The sequence below is a fragment of the Dendropsophus ebraccatus genome, chromosome 10 (assembly GCF_027789765.1).
Source record: "Dendropsophus ebraccatus isolate aDenEbr1 chromosome 10, aDenEbr1.pat, whole genome shotgun sequence".
Taxonomy (NCBI): domain Eukaryota; kingdom Metazoa; phylum Chordata; class Amphibia; order Anura; family Hylidae; genus Dendropsophus; species Dendropsophus ebraccatus.
The window spans coordinates 40,300,538-40,322,259 of record NC_091463.1 but is presented as its reverse complement, the minus strand read 5'-3'; the positions used below and the strand labels follow the sequence as shown (position 1 = coordinate 40,322,259).

Sequence of the window (21,722 nt, the reverse complement as noted above, 5' to 3'; positions counted from 1 at the left end):
TCCTTATAACTTTCAAATTCAAAATCAACAGTAGATATAAAGTGATATAAAGCAAGTTTGTAATACACATTCATTTGTTTAAATTTTTTTTATCATGCTGTAAAACAAAGCTGAACTTACCAGAAATCCAGGTCCAGTCTCCTGAAGGCAGCTTTTTAGTCTTTTGCTGGTTGAAAAAAAGAGACTAAACACATGAGGGAAGATTTATCAACAGGTGTAAATATAGACTGGTGTAAACTGACCATTGCAACCAATTACAGCCCAGCTTTCAGCTCTGGTAAAAGAGGAGCTGTGATTGGTTGCTGTGGGCAGTTTACACCAGGCCATAAATCTGGGCCATAAAGGTCTGACTTGTACAGTGTGTCACGGCTCAATTTGTCTGTGAGATAATCTGAGAAACACTAGACTTCCTATGTTTAGACTCTTTGGGGAAAAAAAGTGCTGTGCCGTGGTTTCCATGATAACTAAAAGAAAAATAATAAATGTTAATTGCAAACTTGCTATATATATATGTATATATATATATATATATATATATATATATATATATACAGTGTATATATATATATATAAATATATTGCTATTTAAAAAAAAAAAAAAACACTGGGAGGCTATGTTCCCACAACATCTTTTTTTTGTCAGTTTTAGGCTATGTTCACACTAAGTAGAAAAAAAAAAGAAGTCTGTTATTACAGCATTTTAATAGGCCTCAATGGAATGCATTGATGTCAATGGAATGACGGACGTCTAATACACATAGTGTATTAAATAGCAATCGATTTTGTGGATGTTAAAATAATGATCATTACAATTATTCACAAACTTCTTGCAAACAATGGACATAATTTTTTTTAGTTGTTCACACGCAGTTTTTTTTTTTCACCGTCTTTACTATTAAACTTAATGAACTTTTAAATCAAAAGGCAATCAGTCCACCTGAACCAGAATAATGCAACAAGATCCGCCATTGCACTGACAGGCGGTCAAACCGCAAAATAACAGATGTAATTTTAACCTCAAAATGATGGGTTTAATTTTTTCTTTAAAAAAACAGACAGGAAAAACATCTTGGGACCATAGCCTTAGGCCAAATAATAGCAGTTTTCATGATGGCGATCGTCATGACGGAACATCGAACAATGCTGGAAAATGCTTTGTGTAACAGTGACTTAATTCACCACACTCATATTTTCAGTATTTTAGGCCATCAATCTTTTTATTATGCTGTTAATAGAGAAAAACATTCTTGTTTGCAGGCTGCATACTTGTCAGTATTGTGCTACAACTTTGGGGTAGAGACTTATGAAAAGAAGGTTTATGATCAAAGCTCCTTTTGGTTAAGGTACTGGTGTAATCATTTTCCTTTTGTTTAACCATTGTCTAGTTTGTTAAAGCGAATGTACCATCAGTACATTCACTTTAAGTTTTGCATATGAATAGAACAGTGCTGGGATATTGCCAGTCACCATAGTGCGAACAAGTCTTTATTTCAGTTGTGCTACGCAGGATACATCTTTCACCATGCTGGCGGTGCAGATGTCAGTCACTCCCAGATATATGACAGCTGTTTTGCACGTTCTCTACAGCTGTCACATATCTGAGAGTGATTGGCATCTCACCACCGCCAGCATTGTGAAAGATGTATTCAGCACCGTTGAAATAAAGACTTCTTTGTTTGCACTTTGATACCTACAATTCTTTCATAAGTGAATGATGTGCACAAGCATCATTTGCATCTCTGCATAAGTAAACTGACATCCAGATGTTTTAAGAGCCTTACTTGTGGTGCTCTATTAATTACCTGGCCGGCCGCTGAGGGGTACAAACAGTCTCTCCTCCATTATACTATATTATATTATACTACACTACATCTATGCTGTAACTGCATTGCAGGTTAAATACTTGTCATCTTCTATAATTTTAGTGACCACCAGATGGTAGTGTTGCAATTGGTACACATAATATTGCAGCACTTATACTTTTTAATTTTAGATTGATTTACCACACTTTTCTCCCCCTCTGGCCTTGTGTTATTTGTGTCATTTCCCATGAAATTCCCTAGTTTTTATAAATTTTTGTAAATCATGTATATGTAAATAAAGGACTTTGTTATACTTCTAAATAATTGTGCCATTTATTTCAGTTTTCTATATGGTTTTGTTGCACTGTATGTCGTTTAGGCAGGACTTTCTTTTGGGTTGTCTAGTAGCCAATGTAGTTCTCTGCACGTTGTATTTGTGATTGCAGTACAGTAATATCCAGGTGATATCTTCTCTGTTGTTTTCACTTTCCCTTTTCTTTTCCATCCATATAGTTGTTAAAACATCTTCCTGCCACTGACTCCTCACTTTTCAAGCATCCTTCTTACCTATTATCTTCCCTCTGCCCAAACTTCTCATTCTGCTGCCCCTTTACCAGTATTAGAGCCTGCTGCTGCCCCTAGTGTCCTCATGACTACTGTTACTTACAATAAAATATTGCCAAACATGGTAATAATGCTCCACACAATACCTTGTGCTTTCAGTTCAAACTGTTTGTTTGCACTTTGAACTCCTGCCCCCAACTGTACCTCCATTTTGGTGATATTGTGGGTCCAGCAGCAGGACACAAGCAGTTTTAAATGTCTCTTCCGTGGATAGGCGATAACTGTTTTCTGTGGGATGATCCCAAATATGTCACAAACACATTTATTTAATTAATTAATTTAATTTATTGTCTAATGTTATCTTTTCAGCCAGAGTTATGAGATTGGAAAAACAGATAAAAGGTACAGCACTGGACATAAAATGCAGGTGAGCACATAATAGTTGCACATCACAATATCTGTGCTATCCAGGAGTCTGAGCAGGCCCTTCCACCTCTCTAGGCCTGAGGACATATGCAGCCACTGGGGGAATTTATCCGCATGGTACACCACTCTTCTGGTATTGAAAAGTTGCACATTTTTAAAACACCCCCTGTTTTGCGCAAAAGTGTGTAACTTTTCACCTTGCTGTGCACCTTGAGGTAAGTTATGTCAAAAATCTACCCCAGCTTAGAGCTGGTGAAGATTTTTCAGTCGGGCGAAAGGACTGTGCATGAGATGTGACAAAGTTATTAGAAGTATATGAAACTAAAATCCCTAAAAATTATACTAGGTATCTATAATCCTGTTGGCTAAACTGCAGAAGCCTGTCACTTCAGCCCAGTATAAAAAAAAAACCCAAACCTTATTTTATGACTTCTGCAAATAATTAGAAACAGTAACACGAGTGTTATTGCACCATTGTTCATCCCATGCCTGTATCTTATAGCGTACACATGGGCTGACCAATTCACTTTAAATAGTGCTGTGTATTATAAGGTGAACCAACTGTATACAAAGCAAGTATGTAATTAAAGGGGAACTCCAGGTAGAAGCATAATGCATTACTTACCTGTCTATCTTAGTTTTGAAACTACCAAAAATCCATTTGTTTGGGGGGAGGGTGTTGCTCTGTTTTGTGTTTCTGTCCTTCCTGGTTTATCATTTCCCAGAATGCAATGCTTTCTCTCATGTGATCATCACAGCCTCCACCCATTACAATCAGTAAAATTAGTGCAGCAGCTGCTTCTGACCTGACAGAGATGATGAATCACTCAGGGGATTGGGGGATCCAGCCAAGCCTCCTGTGAGCTCACGCCCTGCCCTCTGTCTGCATCATCAGCAAACACACACAATGTGAGACAGAGACAAGGAATATTTGTCTCCTAAGAGGGGATAGCAGAAGGAGCAGGAGACAATGTGAATTGGCACAGGGGCCATTTTTTTTCACTTCCTGGATTTCTATCATCTACCAGTGTGGCAGAACTGTACAGATACAGTAATACATTGTATAGACACATCTATATAACTTTTAATGTACTTTTAATAGAAAACAAGTTTTTCTTATCCGGAGTTCCCCTTTAAGGCAATGGCATACTAAATTAGCAAGTTATAAGAAATCTCTTTATTCAAGATATAATAAATGCACAGAAAACACACCCATTTAAAAACAATTAAAAACCGCTGAACGGAGAAACATGACAGATCATCATGTCCCTCAGGGCCAACAGAGGAATGAATGGATTCCCAGAAATGCCTCAATCCCTATAACAACATCATAATAGTAAAAAAAATATTGAAAACACCATGTGCATGCGATCCCTATTAAGTAGTTAATCCTCACCTAGTAATGAATCACATCAAATTGCTGGCCAAAGTGCCTATATAATGTAAACAGAACCAAAATATATATGTGAAATGCATAAAATGGTGCACCAATTCATACCACAGTTTGCACATCTCACAGTACCAATACATGCAACGGTATTTGCAATGTAAACATGGACACAGAGGTAGTGCAATATAGGTAAAAGGCACAAAGGCAAAACAATGAAAAGAAAAAATTGTTAGTAATTGAGTCTAGACGAGGAAGGATGAAGACATGGAAAGCGGGGAGAGGGGAACAACATATAGCTACAGCCCAAGAGTATCCGCATCAGCATAGTAGACTCAATTTTCTCCCAGGACAGCAGTGGACATTGGTAAATGAGCACCCAGTGAGATATTAAGATGGAAACTGTGTTCACTGTGACTTCGTATAATGCACACCCAGCACCCAGTGACTTGGTATATTGAACAACAGTCACCAAGTTAGGCTATGTTCACACTACGTAAAAGTACGGCCGTTGTTGCCACCGGCACCCACATCCACCCTCCTATCCACTCCTCTCTGTCCTATTTCTCTGTATTTCTCTCCCTGCACTAACTGCCTGCTGCAACCTGCTCTCCACTATGCACAGCCAACTGGTTGCCTCCAGGAAGCCAGTTACCTTATATAGAGGGTGAGGGGAAGTGCTAACATCACAGTGGGGCTTACAGGTGATTGGTGGGTGAAATGGATTATGGATAATTCCTTGCTCATGCCAAAAGACAGCACTGTAAGCTAACATGTGCGTTCGTTACTGCGGCTGCCATGTTTAGCAAATTTGCGAAGTGAACGCTTAATTCACTGCAAATCGGAATTAGTCAGATTTGCTCATCCCTCGGGGGGGATCAACCAGCACACAGCATGACATGTTTCTCAACATCGGTGAATCTAGGAACATTGCCCCCTTGGAATTGCCTGAGGTCAACCATCATTCTCTTAAATGCACTTACTAGGCTTTTCTCCCACTAGCCAGAATCTTAGTCCATGCTGATGAGGGGCAAATATCCTAAAATAGCTGTCTGTGAATGGTATTTCTCAAGCCCTGTCATTTTTTAACCCCTAGACGACCCTGGACGTAGGGTTACGTCATGGAAGTCTGTCCCCAGACGACCCATGACGTAACTCTACGTCCTGGGTGTTTCTCCCACTACGAAGCACGCTCCGGAGCGGAGCGCGCTTCATAGGAGGTGGGGGCCCGCTGCAGTGAGCAGCCGGGACCTCACCGGTAACCTCACCAGCGATCGCGCTGCCGCGTGTCATTAACCCCTTAAATGCCGCTATCGCGGCGCGACCGCGGAGTTTAAGTGTAAGTGACACGGGGAGTCCCCTGTCACTTACCGATCGGGACCCCCGCAGTGTGAATGCGGGGGTCCCAATCATTGAAACGGACCGCCGGAGGTCTCTCACCTTCCTCCGTGCGGTCCAATCGGCGATCTGCTACACTGAGCCTGCACAGGCAGGCTCAATGAGCAGATCGCCGATAACACTGATCAATGCTATGCCTATGGCATAGCAATCATCAGTGTAGAAATCAAACTAGTGTATGTAAAAGTCCCCCAAAGGGACTTCAAATGTGTAAAAAAAAAAAAAGTTCAAAACGCTATTACACTACCCCAAAACCCCTCCCCCAATAAAAGTTAAAATAACCCCCCCTATCCTATTATATAAATAAAACATATAAAAATAAATAAATAGATAAACATATAATATAACGTAGCGTGCGTAATTGTCCGATCTATTAAAATATAACAAGCGTCATTGTGATCGGTGAACGGCGTACACGAAAAGAGGGAAAAAAGTGCGCAGATTACCGATTTTATGTTACATTATATATTAAAAAAAATCAATAAAAAGTGATCAAAATGTCCGATCTTTACAAATATGGTATTAATAAAAACTAGAGATCATGGCGGAAAAAATGACACCCCATACAGCCGGAGGTGAAAAAATAAAACCGTTATAAGCGTCACAATAGGCCCATTTTATTAATATTTAATTACCAAAAAAAGGATTTCATAAAAAAAATACATATATAACATTAGAGAATCTGTGTAACCTGCATATGGTTGTGTTCGGGCTGACCTATAGAATAAAAGTATCATGTCGCTGTTACCATATAGTGTATTGCGTAGACACAGGAACCCCCCAAACGTTACCATATTGCATTCTTTTGTACGATTTCACCTATTTATATCTTCATAAATAATATATTTGGGATTCCGTCATACATGTTATGGTAAAATGAATGACGCCTTTACAAAGTACAACTATTCCTGTAAAAAACAAGCACTTACATGGCTTGTAGATAGAAAACAGAGTGCTAGAGCTCTTAGAAGGGGAGGAGGAAAAACGAAAACACTAAGATCAAAATTTGCGCGGTCCACTGGGTCATTTTGGGCCTGGTCCTCAAAGGGTTAATGTGGCTTGTTGGAAGGTAGTTTCCTTGACTGGAGTAGAAGGTCACTGATGTTGATAAAACACATGATGGTGTCTCCGCAGTATTTTTGCATGCTTTGTCATTGGGGACACAGATCCATTTTCCTTCTGCTTAAATCTGGACTTTCTTATACATTTGCCTATGCAAATCATTCAAATGTGCAACTTTTTGCAAGGTCAGCACCAGGCGCAAAGTTGATCAATAAACCCCCACCCCAGTGTTTTTTTCATTAAAAATAACACAATTTATGAAAAATGAACTTTTTTTTTTTTTTTTTTTACGAATTTTAAGATAATTATTCATTAACCTCTTCAAGACAGACACCTTTGATGCACAAAAGTCAAGGTCAAATTAATGCAATGTTCCTCCCCGCCTTCTAAGAGCCATAGCGCTTTTATTTTTCCACCTATAGGGCTGGTTGGGGTGTCATTTTGCCCCATGATCTTTTTGCCCATGAGTTTTTATTAATATCCTATTGGTGTAACAGAAAAATTTTGATTGCTCTTTATTATTTTTTGTTTCCGTTTACGCCGTTCACCGTGCGGGAACAAAAATGTTATATTTTATAGATCTGACAATTCCACACGCTACAATATACAATATGTTAATTTATTTATTTATATTTTTATAATGGGCAAGGGGGTCTTTTAAACTTTTATTAGGAGGGGGTTTATATGGTTTTTTTTAATACTTTTAAAAACTTTTTATTACAACTTTTATTCACAGTAAAATATGCAATCATTAGATTGCATGTACTGATCTATGCTATGCCATAGCATAGCATAGATCAGTGTTATCGGCGATCTATGTATAAAGCCTGCCTGAGAGCGGACTCTACACCTAGATCGTGGATCCGACAGGGTGGAGGTAAGGAGCTTACCCCTGTCTGTCAGCACAATTGATCGGGACACCCGCAGGTCCCAATCACTCAGTGACAGATGCTTGATCTGTCACTGAGCACCTTAAATGCCGGGATCGCTATAGATCGCGGCGTTTAAGGGGTTAATGAGACTCAGCTGCAGGATCGCAGCTGACTCTCATTACCTGCGGCCCGGAAAAAGATGTGAGCGGGATCGTTATCTCTGCAGCGCTCCCGCTCACATTCCTATATATACATTCCTACTACACGGGGTATGTGCAGTAGGAACATTTATATACATATTACTGACGCGAAGGGGTTAATAATTAACATATACCATATGTCTACATTTTTATTGGTAGAATTTTTAACACTGGGCTGTGAAAATCGAAAAAAATATTTTTTTTTAACATTGTGTAGTTTTAGTTATTTTTTGTTTCCTTTCAGAAGGCAATTGGAGAAAATGCTCCCCACTAAACTTTATACACATTTTCATGAGAGTATGCTATGTTCCCACAAAGTCTTTTTAGGCTGATATTTTATAATTATGGCCATAAATAATGATCATTATTAACAGGCGTCGTTAATAATTTTTAAATTATTTTTCAGCCTAAAATAAGAAGTTGTGTGAACATAGCCTGTGACTGAACGTTGACTGCTTTTTGGGCACGCAGCAGGGCTCAGAAGCAAAAGAAAGCAGTTTGGGTTTTTGAGCATTTTACTTTTGTTTTCAGGTGCCATGTCACATGCAGAGCCCCTGAGACATTCTCTTACTAGCTGGCCTGCACAATAACAGATTTTTTTCCCGTTAGAGTATAGACCATTGGATTGAGCATATATATGTTTTTTTTGTGTAATAAAAAATATTATTTGATTTTTCTGCAGGCCAAAGTACTAAGATTACTTGCCACAGTCTATTTGGAGTGGGACTGTGAAATCCACAGTGAGAAAGCCCTTAATGCCATCCGATTAGCTAATGAGGTAAAATGCAATTTTTATTTATATAAAAAGTCAGTTTCCTACCTGGCTGGTCTAGATAAGGGTGGTCTTTTCGGAGATGTAACTTTGTAGAGATTTTACCAAATAATCCTGTGTCTGCAGATTTGTTATTATTTTGAAGATCCCAAATGATTTTAGATGATCGGTTTTGGTGGCAGTATTGTTTAGGGAGGAACTAATACTTACATATAAAAGGTGGCACTCACTTTGAACTCACCTTGAACATAGATGTCTGTTTTCGCCTGATGACTTTGCTTTGGCAACGAAACATTTTGGGGGCTCTTTGTTTATTATTTTAATAATACGGGAAACAGGTCACTGATCTCAGGGAGGCCAGTCAAAGATAACACTGTCGGCTGCCGGCTAAAGCGCTCAATACAGCTTGTGGAGCCACATTTAAGAGTCTCAAAACACAGGACCAGCAAGATATCCCTCCAGATAGGGCCCAGCCAAGGGGTGGCTTCTGTAGGGAAACCACCAAAACCACCATATTAAGTGGCTCTATAAGTCAATGTAATGACATGGGAAAAACCAAGGTCAGGTATCTATCCACAGACAGTTGTTTCGGGTTGTTGCCCCTCATCAGTGTAGAGTAGGATTCTGGCTAGTTGGCTAGCTCAATGCCTAGTAGAGCCATGGAGGAAACAGATCAGCCAAAGATAACACTGTCAGCTGCCGGCTGAAGCGATCAATACAGTGAAATCCTAGGCGCATTGCTTCCTAGGATATATGAATATGCAACACGCTCAGCACTGCTATTAAGTTTGTAGTACTGCACACTACAACTATTTTATAAATACTATGGGTGAGATTTATCAAAGGGTGTAAAATTTAGACTGGTGCAAATTGCCCACAGCAACTAATCACAGCGACTCTTTCATTTCACCAGAGCTGGAAGCTGAGCTGTGATTGGTTGCTGTGGGTAGTTTGCACCAGTCTAAATTTTACACCCTTTAATAAATCTCCCCCTATGTATTTAAAGTGATGATCTAAAAATCTGTAGCAGCCAAGTCAATGAGGCATGGCCTAGAGTGTCCATGCCCTAGGCCTGCAACGCCTCTCCTTTGTTCCTCCCCACCCTCCTTATCATTATTAACTCCCCTGGGATTTCTTATTGCTTTTCTAAACAGGGTCACGCCTCATTGACTTGGCTGCTGCAGATGGGGGCTGCGTTCCGTTCACACTACGTATATTTCAGTCAGTATATGTATATTTCAGTCAGTATATTTCAGTCAGTATTGCAACCAAAACCAGGAGTGGATTAAAAACACAGAGAGGATCTGTTCACACAATGTTGAAATTGAGTGGATGGCCGCCATTTATTGGCAAATATTTGCTGTTATTTTAGAACAACGGCGTTATATTAAAATAATGGCAGTTATTTACTGTTATATGGCGGCCATCCACTCAATTTCAACATTGTGTGAACAGAGCCTTTCTGTGTTTTTAATCCACTCCTGGTTTTGGTTGCAATACTGATTGAAATATACTGACTGAAATATACGTAGTGTGAACGCAGCCTTTAAAGATCATTTTTTTACCCTAACCAAGGCACTGGGAGCATTTTAAAAGACACAAACAGTAAGGAATTACTGGGGTTGGGTGTTGGTGGATAAAGTTTTGCTTTAAAGTATCAGCAGTACTGGACAACCGTGGTTCTAATATTCACCTTATTACTTTAAGTACTAACAATAAATGTTACACAGTATTTTAGGGGAGGTTTCTTTAAGGGGTATTGTATCCTGAGTTCTTGTGCCTGTGTGTTTAGTAGTTTAAACATATTGCCCAGACATATACTGTATGACACATGGCTATGTTCCTTGCCCTCAATGTAAAAAAATGTAAAAATGGTTTCATTTGTATGAAAAGCACAGGTGTCTATGTTTTCCAATACAATAGAAAAAAAGGAATGCGCTGCATACCACACAGACTTTTGCCACAAGGATGCTTGTTTTGGCCCACACCAGAACCATAAAAGTCTTTGTATATTTCATGTTATGACATAGAGAACAAGCATTTAAAAACAGTGTAAACAGAGCTAAAACGTATCTCATTCATATATACAAAATACACTGTTCAAATTATACTGGATCGCACGGGATAGCTCATCAGTAACTTATTGGCTAAGCTACAGTTACACTTAGCCACCACTACAAAAAAACAGAGAAAATTATTTTTCCTTAATGAGAATGTAATAACAGTATGTTAGAAATTTAGTTACAAAGAAGCCTCTCCTGAGGCTCCTCACACTTGCATTTGAAGTTGGTTTTAAAATTGAATTTTGCATATAACATCAGGAGGTTGCAGATTTTGACCACGTTGTGACCTTCCAACAACTACTATGTATTGCCTCATCCAAAAATAAATGAAAGATGTCTCATTTTAATATTTATTTTTCCAGGAAAACTTGCATCCAGCTGGTCTTTTTCTGAAAGTTAAAATTCTTCTTCATTGCTCTTTGCCTGATGAAGTCATAACCATGGGTGAGAGGACATATAAAATACAGTTTTGTATTGATCATCCATATTTCTATTGTAGAAAAGCAAAACAGCCCAAAGTAAAATTGTAGTGAGCTGCAGTGCAGCACCTTGATCAGGGTAAATATATAGGAGATAATGAAAACCACAGCACTGTAAAAAAAAAAAAATATTGTGCAAAGTCTGGTGAAATGTATTGCATCATGTACATGCAGGGGCAATTCTAGCTTTTCTTCTGCCCGGGGCAAAAACTGTAATTGTCTCTCCCTCCCCAACCTGAAAATCATAAGATTTGCATGCATAAAGCCTGCAGTATGTAACAGTACTAGCAAAATAGACACCATGGGGGAGATTTATCAAACATGGTGTAAAGTAGAATTGGCTCAGTTGCCCCTAGCAACCAATCAGATTCCACCTTTTATTTTCCAAAGAGTCTGTGAGAATTGAAAGGTGACTCTGATTGGTTGCTAGGGGCCAGTTTCACTTTACACCATCTTTTATAAATCTCCCCCTATGGGGAGAATTTATTAACTTTGCAACTTTTTAACACTGGTTTTCTGGTGAAAGCATCAATACCTCCTGTACCTTTAAATGATAGTTATACAGTTACCAAATAATAGCAGGGAATAAATACTCTTACTATATATCACTATCATAGGCCCAGTTCACACTGAGCAAAAACGGCGGAATTCTGCGGTGGAGAATGCCGCCATGCTCAGTATCCTGCAGTGAGTGATCTCCCATTCACTCACTGCAGGATACTGAGCACAGCGGCTTCCACAGTTTTTGCTCAGTGTGAACTGGGCCTATGATGGTTACATAGTTACATAGTAAATACTGTTGAAGAAAGATACATGTCCATCAAGTTCAACCAAGGAGGGGATGGATACAGGGATGGGGGGTATACAAGGAGAGGATGGATACAGGGAAGGGGACAGATGATGGGTAGGTTCTATACATATGCATTTATATTATTTTGGTCTAAGAACCAAATCTGTAGACTGTTCCACAGGTTCACTGTTCTCATTGTAAAGAAGGCTTGTCGCCTCCGGAGATTGAACCTTTTTTTCTCCAGGCGGAGGCAATGCCCTCTTATCCTTTAAGGGGGGTTTGCCTGAAAAATCTTTTCCCCATATTTCTTGTAGGGGCCATTTATACTGTATATTTAAATAATTTAATCATATCTCCCCTTATACGTCTCCTCTGTCATATTGTTGAGGTATTTATTCCCTGCTATTATTTGGTAACTGTATGACTATCATTTAAAGGTGTAGGGGGTATTGATGCTTTCACCAGCTCGCATGCGTCCGCTTCCTCCCCTCTCCGTTCAAAGAATTGACATGTCAATTCTTTAAGCGGAGAACATCAGGAGTAGAGATGATCGAGATGATCAATTCAACCTATTACTTCGGCTGAATCTCGGAATTCCAAGCGGTCCCCAGGACGTCTTCTTCTTTGGCACGGGCCGTGAAGACACCAGCAATCAAATACGGAAGGTCTGGCTAGGTTCGAGTTCGATTGGACCTCGCTTTTTCAGATGTTCGATCAAGCCTAGTCTGAAGCAGACGGGTGCGCGCCCTCCAATCCAACTCACTGTAGGTCACCAAGCACAGAGGCATTCCGCCGTTTTTGCTCAGTGTGAACTGGGCCATACAGTGGGCATTTATCCTTTCAGCTGCCTAATAGACAGAGCAGCCCTGTACACCACATAAGAGTTGCAAAACATGTATCATATTTATTCAAAACAAACACATTTGTGAGTATCAATTCATTAGATAATTAAGTGTGTAGAAAATTCTATACAGTTGATATGACAATTTTAAGTGTACAATCGAGTGTACATATTAAACAAAATTCATGTTTTTACAGTGTCAATACATATGCAGAGATAAAAATACAGTGTAAGGCTATGTTCACACTACGTATATGTCCGGCCGCATATTTTCCGCGGCCGTAGATCGTATACTTTACATTGTACGCAAACTACGTAAGTTTCCGGCCGCTTATTCACGGAACGCGCTACGGCCGGAAACTTACGTAGTGTGAACCTAGCCTTAAGGGAATAAAACTCATAAATAATGGAGCAGGATCAATAGACTGACCACAGCTTTGATGTGATACATTGCATAATATTTTCATAGTGTTGCAGGTTGCAGGATTAAAATATAAGAAAAAGTTATATGTGCAGTTCAGACATTATAATATACAGTAGCTGATGACTTTGACTCCTTGAAGTTACAGATTGTTTATTGACTTTTGTCTGCAAAGCCGAAACTAGATGTATGTAGAAAACTATACAGTTTGTTTTTTTCTTTTACAGAAGTCACAGAGATGTTGCGCCACGAACTGCCATTGGACAGTTACCTGAACACAGTTAAACTACTTATGAAACACAATAGGTAAGATAGGTAATATGTAAGATGAGCTAGTGACTAGCTAGTATCTAGTGTTGTCACTTTAGGCCATGTTCACATACAGTCAAATAATACCAAGATCCGGATGTAATTTTAAGCATAAATAAAACTATGTGTGAACAGGTGAACATAAAAAGGCAATTTTTTGTGAAACCAGGTTGTAAATAACGTGTGTTCATAATTTTTTTACCTGCACTAATTTTTCTCTATTGCGTGTGCACTGATGGTCTATTCCACATAACCTTAGGCTCATAGACTCATTTTCTTATTTTTCATATTATCATAACCTTACATATGAATGTCTTATTGAAATAGCTTGTCTTGGCTTTACGTATTAAATAGCTTTTGCACGCTTAGCCCCCAGGTGACCCATGCCATTTTTGGGGCAAGGGGGTGGATTAAAATGATAAATTATACAAGTTATCAATTACAGTGGGACCTTGGATTACGAGCTTAATTTGTTCTGGGACCGTGCTTGTAATCCAAATCCACTCTTGAACCAAAGCAAATTTTCCCATAAGAAATTCCCATAAGATAATGGTTCCACACCCCAAAAAATAATGATTTTTCCTCTGAATAACATGTAGAACAGATTAAACAAACAATAAGAAACAGCTGAATATGTCATATTATACGTTACTGTACAATATAGCAATCAGCATGTGCAGTACCATACATTTGAATTGCATAAACCTGAAAAAACAGCAGCAGTTTGTAGATACAGGATGGAACTGCAGTTTCCCATAATGCAGTAGAGTAGTGCAACAGGATAGAATAGAGAAGCAAGGCTGCTGTCAGAGGTCTGTGTGGTCACATGACAGCAAGGGGAAGGGGGGGGGGGGTGTCAGGGACAGTAACTTTATATACAGCAGTTTGAATGGCTGAGCATAAGTGCAGGATAGAGACTGCAGGCAGGCCCGCTTCTGCCATGAGGCGGAATGAGCCTTCCGCCTCAGGCGGCAGATTTTGCGGTCCGGCAGGGGGCGGCATTATGTCCCCCCTGCTGTCATTTTTGTTAAGTATCACTTAACAAAAATGACAGCGGCCGCTCACCTATCCCGTCGCCCGTGCTCTCCACATCCCGTCAGGTCCCGCGATGTCACCCTGCAGCTGTCATGGACCTCCAGGCTGTGATGAGTGCCCGGGGTCGTGGGGGACGCGCTGGGGTGATCCGGTCGCGCGGGACCGCCCCGCGCGACCCGATCACCCCACTCACTCACCACAGCCTGGAGGTCCGTGACAGCTGCAGGGTGACATCGCGGGACCTGATGGGATGTGGAGACAGCAGAGAGCGCGGGCCGGCTGCGGTGTGGGACAGGTGAGTGGATGGCTGCGGCGGCGGGGGGGTGAGCATGAAGGAATGAACAGGGCAGATGTAGGCACAGTATAGCAGCACTCTCTCTCCAGGGACAGAGATTACCTTCACAGTCCTGTCCCCTGATGCAAGCCCCAGGCTGAAATGGATCTGCTATGATTTGGAAGGTGAGGGAGACTTCCTGGGTCAGAGTACAGTGCTGTAGACCACCCTGTGCAGGCCATTCCCCTCCCCCACTCCCGCTCCCACCGAGTACAGGGAGCTCTTAAACCAAAGCAATGCTCTTAAACCAAGTTAAAATTTTGAAAAACTGTGAGCTCTTCTTGCAAAACGCTCTAAATCCAAGTTACTCTTAATCCAAGGTACCACTGTATACAAGTTATATTCACACAACATCAAAAAAAAGAGAAAAGGCATCTGCTTTTTCTATTTTAAAAAAGACATCCGCTATAGCCGTGATTTGAATTCAGTGGAATGACGGCCGTCTAATGCACACAGTGTATAAAATGACGGACATTGTCTCTGCAGGCGTCAAAATAATGATCATGTCAATTATTTTTGGACGTCTTTTATAAACAGCGGACATTATTTTTTTAGTTGTTCACACACAGTTTTACTTTTTTCACCATCCTTTCACCGTTTTAGCTGATCAGCATTTAGACAAGGTGATAAATCGTTTGAAAAAACTATCGCTTTAAGATTGCTTAAGGCCATCTCACACACTAGGGTGAATCTTTGAAAGACTATTTAGAAGCGATCTGCAAATTATTAGCGAACGACCAGCGATGATTTGAGAACATGTTGAAAGATCACGATGAGTGAATTCTTGCTCATCGCTTGATCATTAGCTGTGTTTACACTAGCAGATAATCACTCAAATGGTATGTTCACACTGAGCAAAACTGAGGAACTTTCCGCCACGGAATCTAGCATGCCTCAGTGTCCCATAGCCCGTCTATGGGAGAGCGCACTCCTCCGCAGCCGCCGCTCTCTGCTCAAAGAAGTGACACGCTTGACACACTGAGGCAGGCCTAATTCCGCGGCAGAAAGTTCCGCTGCGGAATTGCGGAACATACCCAACTGCCTTTGTTATCGCGGAGATTTGAACGATAATCGCTCCATGTAAATGGACCATAAACCAGAATAATGTACCAGCGGCTGCACTGACGGCCAGCCAATCCTCAAATTAACGGACGTCATTTTGGACTCAAAATGACGGACGTCATTTAAAAAATGATAAATGGACAAGAAAAAACATTGTGGGAACAATGAACTAAGAAAGACATCAATGCATCAACATAAAAAATAAGACAAAAATTAAAAAACTACAAATGAAATGGGAGTAATTGTTTGTCACAGAGCAATAAGAAATCTGTTAAAAATTCTAACACCTAAATAGAAGAAAACTAGGTCACAACTAGAGATGAGCGAACTGGGTTCGGGTTCGAGTCGATCCGAACCCGAACGTCCGGCTTTTGATTAGCTGCGGCTGCTGAATTTTGATAAAGCTCTAAGGTTGTCTGGAAAACATAGATACAGCCAATGACTATATCCATGTTTTCCACACAGCCTTAGGGCTTTATCCAACTTCAGCAGCCACCGCTAGTCAAATGCCGAATGCTCGGGTTCGGATCGACTCGAACCTGAACCCAGTTCGCTCATCTCTAGTCACAACCTTTGATTACTAAGTGTGGATTCAAGGGCCATGGAGATTATTCAGAATTTTCTCTAATTCTAATTAAACATATAACACCTGAATTTTCCCCTGGACTCATATGGGGTTGCATGTGAAGTGAAGGTAATCATTACCTCAATATTTAATGCACAGATAGAAAGATCATAGAAGGATTGACACTTTTCACATTCATAAGTAGAAAATAGGTTTGGTTATTAAAAGTGTACCTGTCATTTAAAAAAAACTTTTGAAAAACTGGGACATCTCAAATGTTTTGATTGGTAAGGGTTTCCGATCAGGAAAAGAGTGGGGAGCAGTGGTGGCAGCACACTGATCGGTCTCTCAGATGTATAAAAATCGATTTGTCACTAACAGAAAATTTAGCAGTGAATCTGCTTTTAGAAGAAAACAAATACACAATATGTTTTACATTATAGGGATTGTGTTGGGTTTGATTTTCTTAAAATGATCTGTAACCACTTTGAACAATTTCCTGATATCGGCAAGGCTCTACTGCTGCAAATTCAACTTATGCTGAAGCGGGGAAAAGAATTTATGGCACGGCAGAAACTAGAAGATTTAATTACAGGTATGAATTCTATTTTAACTCACAAAATGCATGCAAATAAAACATCAATCAATTTGACAGAGAGGATATATTAAGAAAAAAATATATAGCAAAAGCTATTAACTTATCTGTAGTGGAGTATTTCCCATAGAGGTAGATCATGCCACTATGGACTTCTGAGGGTAAAAAAGTGCACTAGCTCTGAACTTCTGTTTTCTCATATTGCCACAGCGGCCACCACAAGGGGGAGCTCACTGAATAGAGATTTTTACCACCTTTAGGCTATGTTCACACGTCGTAACAGACCGGCCGTTCCCTGACCCCGGCCGGGTTACGGAACGGCCGGTCTGTGCCCACATCATCGCGGCCGGTACTTAAGTACCGGACGGATGATCCGTCTGGCCGCAGAGCTCTGCGCGCCCGCATCAGAGCTTCCCATAGCCCACAGTGTGAACTGACAGGTCTTTCTGCGGACGGAATTCACTGAATTCCGGCTGCAGAAAACTGACATGTCAGTTTTTTCCGGCGCCGCATGGGATCCCGGCCGGAGCGTATACGATGTGTGTGCACAAAAAGAGGTTGTCTGGCCAGAGCTCCTGTAAGCTATAGTGGGACAGTGCAGCCAAAAGTTTTGAGGTCTAGTATTATTTTTATGAATCAACTTTTGTTAAGTTGGTGAAAAACTGAACACTCAGCATTTATCTATTTTAGTTCATTTGTTCATGTTATTGGACTGTAACACCCATTGCATGGCCCAGGGAGGGGGTGAGTGAAAAATAATAACATGGACCTCCCTGGCCCCCACACAGCTGCCTGTACTATGCCACTTTGATCCCGTTGTGTGGCCACTTCCAGGTTGCTGTGGAGAGGTATCCATGGCTGCTCCAGGGTACTGTAAATCCTAAAAGGAATATACAATACATGAGAGGGGGACATCTAGAAAAGCATCAAGGCCTCCATTTTTTAACTTATTTAATGAATCAGCCATGGCAACATCATGTGGCAGAGAATTCCATAGTCTCACTGCAAAGAAGTGAAAGGTTTAAAGGTAACCAATCAGAACAATAGTGCTGATATGGTTCCCAGCAGCCCTTTATAGATTTACTGTGCAGCTCGCTGAGTATACTATCCGCATCTGCAGCAGTAGCTTTACAAAGGGGAAAAAGATGTTTTATTATGGACTGTAACGCCAAGAGAAGGGAAGCAACTAGTCATCTTAGCTGGGGGCACCCGTGACTAGTCATGGCTCTCTGCCTGTCAGTGTGTAGGATGATTAGTGGACTCTCTGTCTGTCAGTCCAACCCTGCACTGGGCACTGACAGTTAGAGAGCCGTGACAAGTCACAGGTGCCCCTCCAACTAGATTAGTTGCCGCCCCTCTCCCAGCTTCATGCAGCATAATAAATAATCTTTTTCCCCTTTGTAAAGCTACTGCTGCAGCCACGGCTAGTATGCTTTGTAGGCTGCACAGTAAATCTATACTGTGCTGCTGGGAACCATATCGGCACAATTGTGCTGATTGGTTCCCTTTAAATCTACAAGGTTACCTATGTGGATAATACAGTAGAGAAGGCACTAATGCATTTATTTTTTCTCAGGGCACTACACAGGAAAACAGCTGCCCCTAGAGACCATGAACTACTTGCATCAAATATTGTGGGATTGTGCAGCCAAACATTTTGAGGTCTAGTATGATTTTTACGAAAAAGCTATTATGTTTGTAAAAAACTGAAAACTGTTCATGTTTTAAGACTGTAACACCCATTGCATTCTAGTTTTTGCCCACCAAGAACTATTGTTACTTTTTACTGAAACTTTGAAAGTGAAATCATATTTAGGCTATAAAAAATAAATGGTGGAAGTCAGCTCACTTCCTAGTCGTTTTACTTGGATCTCAGTGCATTCAAGAGGGTGCACGGTTCCTGGCGGTGGCTGACCGTCAGCAGACAAAATGGACTGAAAGTAGTGTGGTTCTGGCACTCCAAAAATTGATTTAAAAATATATGCTTTATTAAATCATGTTAAAAAACAGCAGAACAACACATTCGGGGACATGTATCATCCGGCGACATTGTCCGGGGGACATTGGGAACATCCCCATTGGCCACAACTTGCTTTTAAACACATGCTTGCATACCAACCACTAGATTATGACTAAGCGTGCATGCGCGAAACGTGTCACTCTATCTGGCAACACAGCATGATTTGTTCTGCTGTTTTTTTAACATGATTTAATAAAGCATATATTTTTTAATCAATTTTTGGAGTGCCGGAACCACACTACTTTCAGTCCATAATTAGGCTATGTTCCCACTACGTAAAAGTACGGCCGTTGTTGCCATTGGGAACAACGGCCGTACCTTGTGTGGGGTGGAACACTGCCTATTCTTGTATGGGATCCCGGCCAGAGCGTATACACATCGTATACGCTCCATCCGGGATCCCATGCGGCGCCGCAAACAACTGGCATGTCAGGTTTCTGCGGTCGCCGCATAAAGACCTGTCAGTTCACAAAATGAAGCGAGCAGCTCCGGCCGCTTGCTTCATTGTGCGCTATGGGAAGTTCTGATGCGGACGCGCGCTGATGCGCCCGCATCAGAACACTGTGGCTGGAATGATCTTTGCGTAGTGGGCATATAGCCTTATAAAGAAAATTTTTTATTTGCTCTCCTAGAAGCGGTGGGGGGAATTTATCATTTACATATGTACCGTCAGCCTTAATTATGTACGTTTTTGTGTAGCGTGTGCATAATTTACAAAAAGTCACATAACTTAATGAATCTGTGCAAATCTTCACTAACTTGCACTGAAAGCATATAAGTAAGAATGCTCAGATCTTGTGACACTTGCTTAGACACTTACCCAGTAATTTGCACAAAAAGTAAAAAGTCATACATAATAAATGAGCCATAAATATAATATTTCATGCTGCATGTTTTGGAAACAGAGGCTCTTATGGAATCCCAAGTTTTTAACTAAAACTTCATGATAATTTGTTTAAAGGTTTTTCTTAAATCCAGTTTAGAGCCCCAGGGTCCCGCTCCTTCCTGTCACTGAATGCCACTAAGGCCTTTGACAGGATGGAGTGGAACTTCTTGTAGATAGTAGTCATCAAGATGGGTCTGGGTGATCGATTTGAAAATTGTGTGCAAACGTTCCCACAAATGTTTGCACCCATTATCCCCACCCATTTATTATCAACCTACTTGCTAGATTTATAATTAATGACTCTATTTCTTGTGTATTCACACTGAGCAGTGAAACTAGACAGGGTTGTCCTCTGTCCCCGCTTTTATTTGCTCTTTATGTTGAGCTTCTGGCAGCATGGGAATGGCAACACTCGGAATATGATGGTTTCGGGCCAGGGGGGCAAAATAATAAAATCCTTCTTTATGCAGATAACATTGTAATGTTGGTAGTTGACCCATTGAAAACTATACCTGGCATTATTGGGGCGCTGTAAAAATATGGTGCTCTATCTTGTTTCCAAGTGAAGTGGGGTAAGTCTTGCCTCCTTCCACTTGATGAAGAGATGAGTGATCCCATTGGGTCCCTCTGTATACTGAAGAAATTTGATTTCTTAGAATATTTGAGGATTGGCGTGACGGCAGAAGGAAAAGTGTATGCAAAGATGAATCTTCAATGAAGATTCTTCATCCTTATCTGCAGAATGTTAAAAAAACATATTAATACAGTGGTGCCTTGAATTACAAGCATAATTCGTCCCAGGACTGTGCTTGTAATCCAAATCCACTCTTAAACCCCTTATGGGGATCTACATTTCCATTCTGTATCTACAAGCTGCTGCTGTTTTTTCAGGTTTATGCACTTACTATACATTATACTCTACATGCTGATTGCTATATTGTACAGTAACTTATAATATGACAGACTTAGTTGTTCCTAAATGTTTCTTCCCCACCCCAAAAATAATATTTTTTTATTCTGAATAACATGTAGAACAGATGAAACAAACATTTAGGAACAACTAAGTCTGTCATATTATTAAGTTACTGTACAATATAGCAATCAACATAAGGAGTATAATGTACAGTATAGTAAGTGCATAAACCTATAAAAACAGCAGCAATTTGTAGATACAGGATGGAGATGCAGATCCCCATAATGCAGTTGTGTAGTACAACAGGCTAGAGTAGAGAAGCAGGGCTGCTGTCAGAGGTCTGTGTGGTCACATGACTGCAATGGGAAGGGGTGTGTGTTCAGCATGGACCAGAAAGTGACAGTCACAGAGCTGTGCAGGAGACAGAGACAGAAACTTTATATACAGCAGTTTGAATGGCTGAGTATAAATGCAGGCACATTATAGCATCAGTGTGTATAGCTGAGTGTGAGTACAGGTACATTATAGCAGCAGTGTGTATAGCTGAGTGTAAGTTCAGGCACATTATAGCAGGAATGGAGAGGATGGGAAACACAAGCACTGACAAAGACTGCAGGGAGCATGAAGGAATGAGCAGGACATATGTGGGCACATAAATGCAGTACTCTCTGTCCGGGGAGAAAGGCGTTACAGCTATGAAGAGATTACTTCCAAAGTCCTGTCCCCTGATGTAAGCCCCAGCCACAAGTGGATCTGCTATGATTTGGAAGGTGAGGGAGACTTTCTGGGTCAGAGTACAGTGCTGTAGACCCTGCTATGTAGATAATGCCCCTACCCCACTCTCGCTCCCACCCAGTACAGGGAGCTCTTAAACCAGAGCAATGCTCTTAAACCAAGTTACAATTTTGAAAAACTGTGAGCTCTTA

The 21,722-nt window shown here is 40.7% G+C and overlaps 1 protein-coding gene across 4 annotated transcripts in view; it reads left to right on the top strand.

Moving 5' to 3' along the window:
• Positions 1-21,722, top strand: part of TEX11 (testis expressed 11) — a 241,959-nt gene that overhangs the window by 109,151 nt on the left and 111,086 nt on the right. For all 4 annotated transcript variants that reach the window (XR_011358669.1, XM_069943309.1, XM_069943310.1 and 1 more), the window contains 7 exons: positions 1,258-1,343; positions 2,736-2,793; positions 8,394-8,489; positions 10,909-10,990; positions 13,305-13,383; positions 16,826-16,977; positions 18,554-18,639. Coding sequence is in view for 3 of the 4 variants with exons in the window: in XM_069943309.1 (XP_069799410.1) it covers positions 1,258-1,343; positions 2,736-2,793; positions 8,394-8,489; positions 10,909-10,990; positions 13,305-13,383; positions 16,826-16,977; positions 18,554-18,639 (639 nt within the window). In the remaining variant the exon portion in view is untranslated. The remainder of the gene's footprint in view (positions 1-1,257; positions 1,344-2,735; positions 2,794-8,393; positions 8,490-10,908; positions 10,991-13,304; positions 13,384-16,825; positions 16,978-18,553; positions 18,640-21,722) is intronic.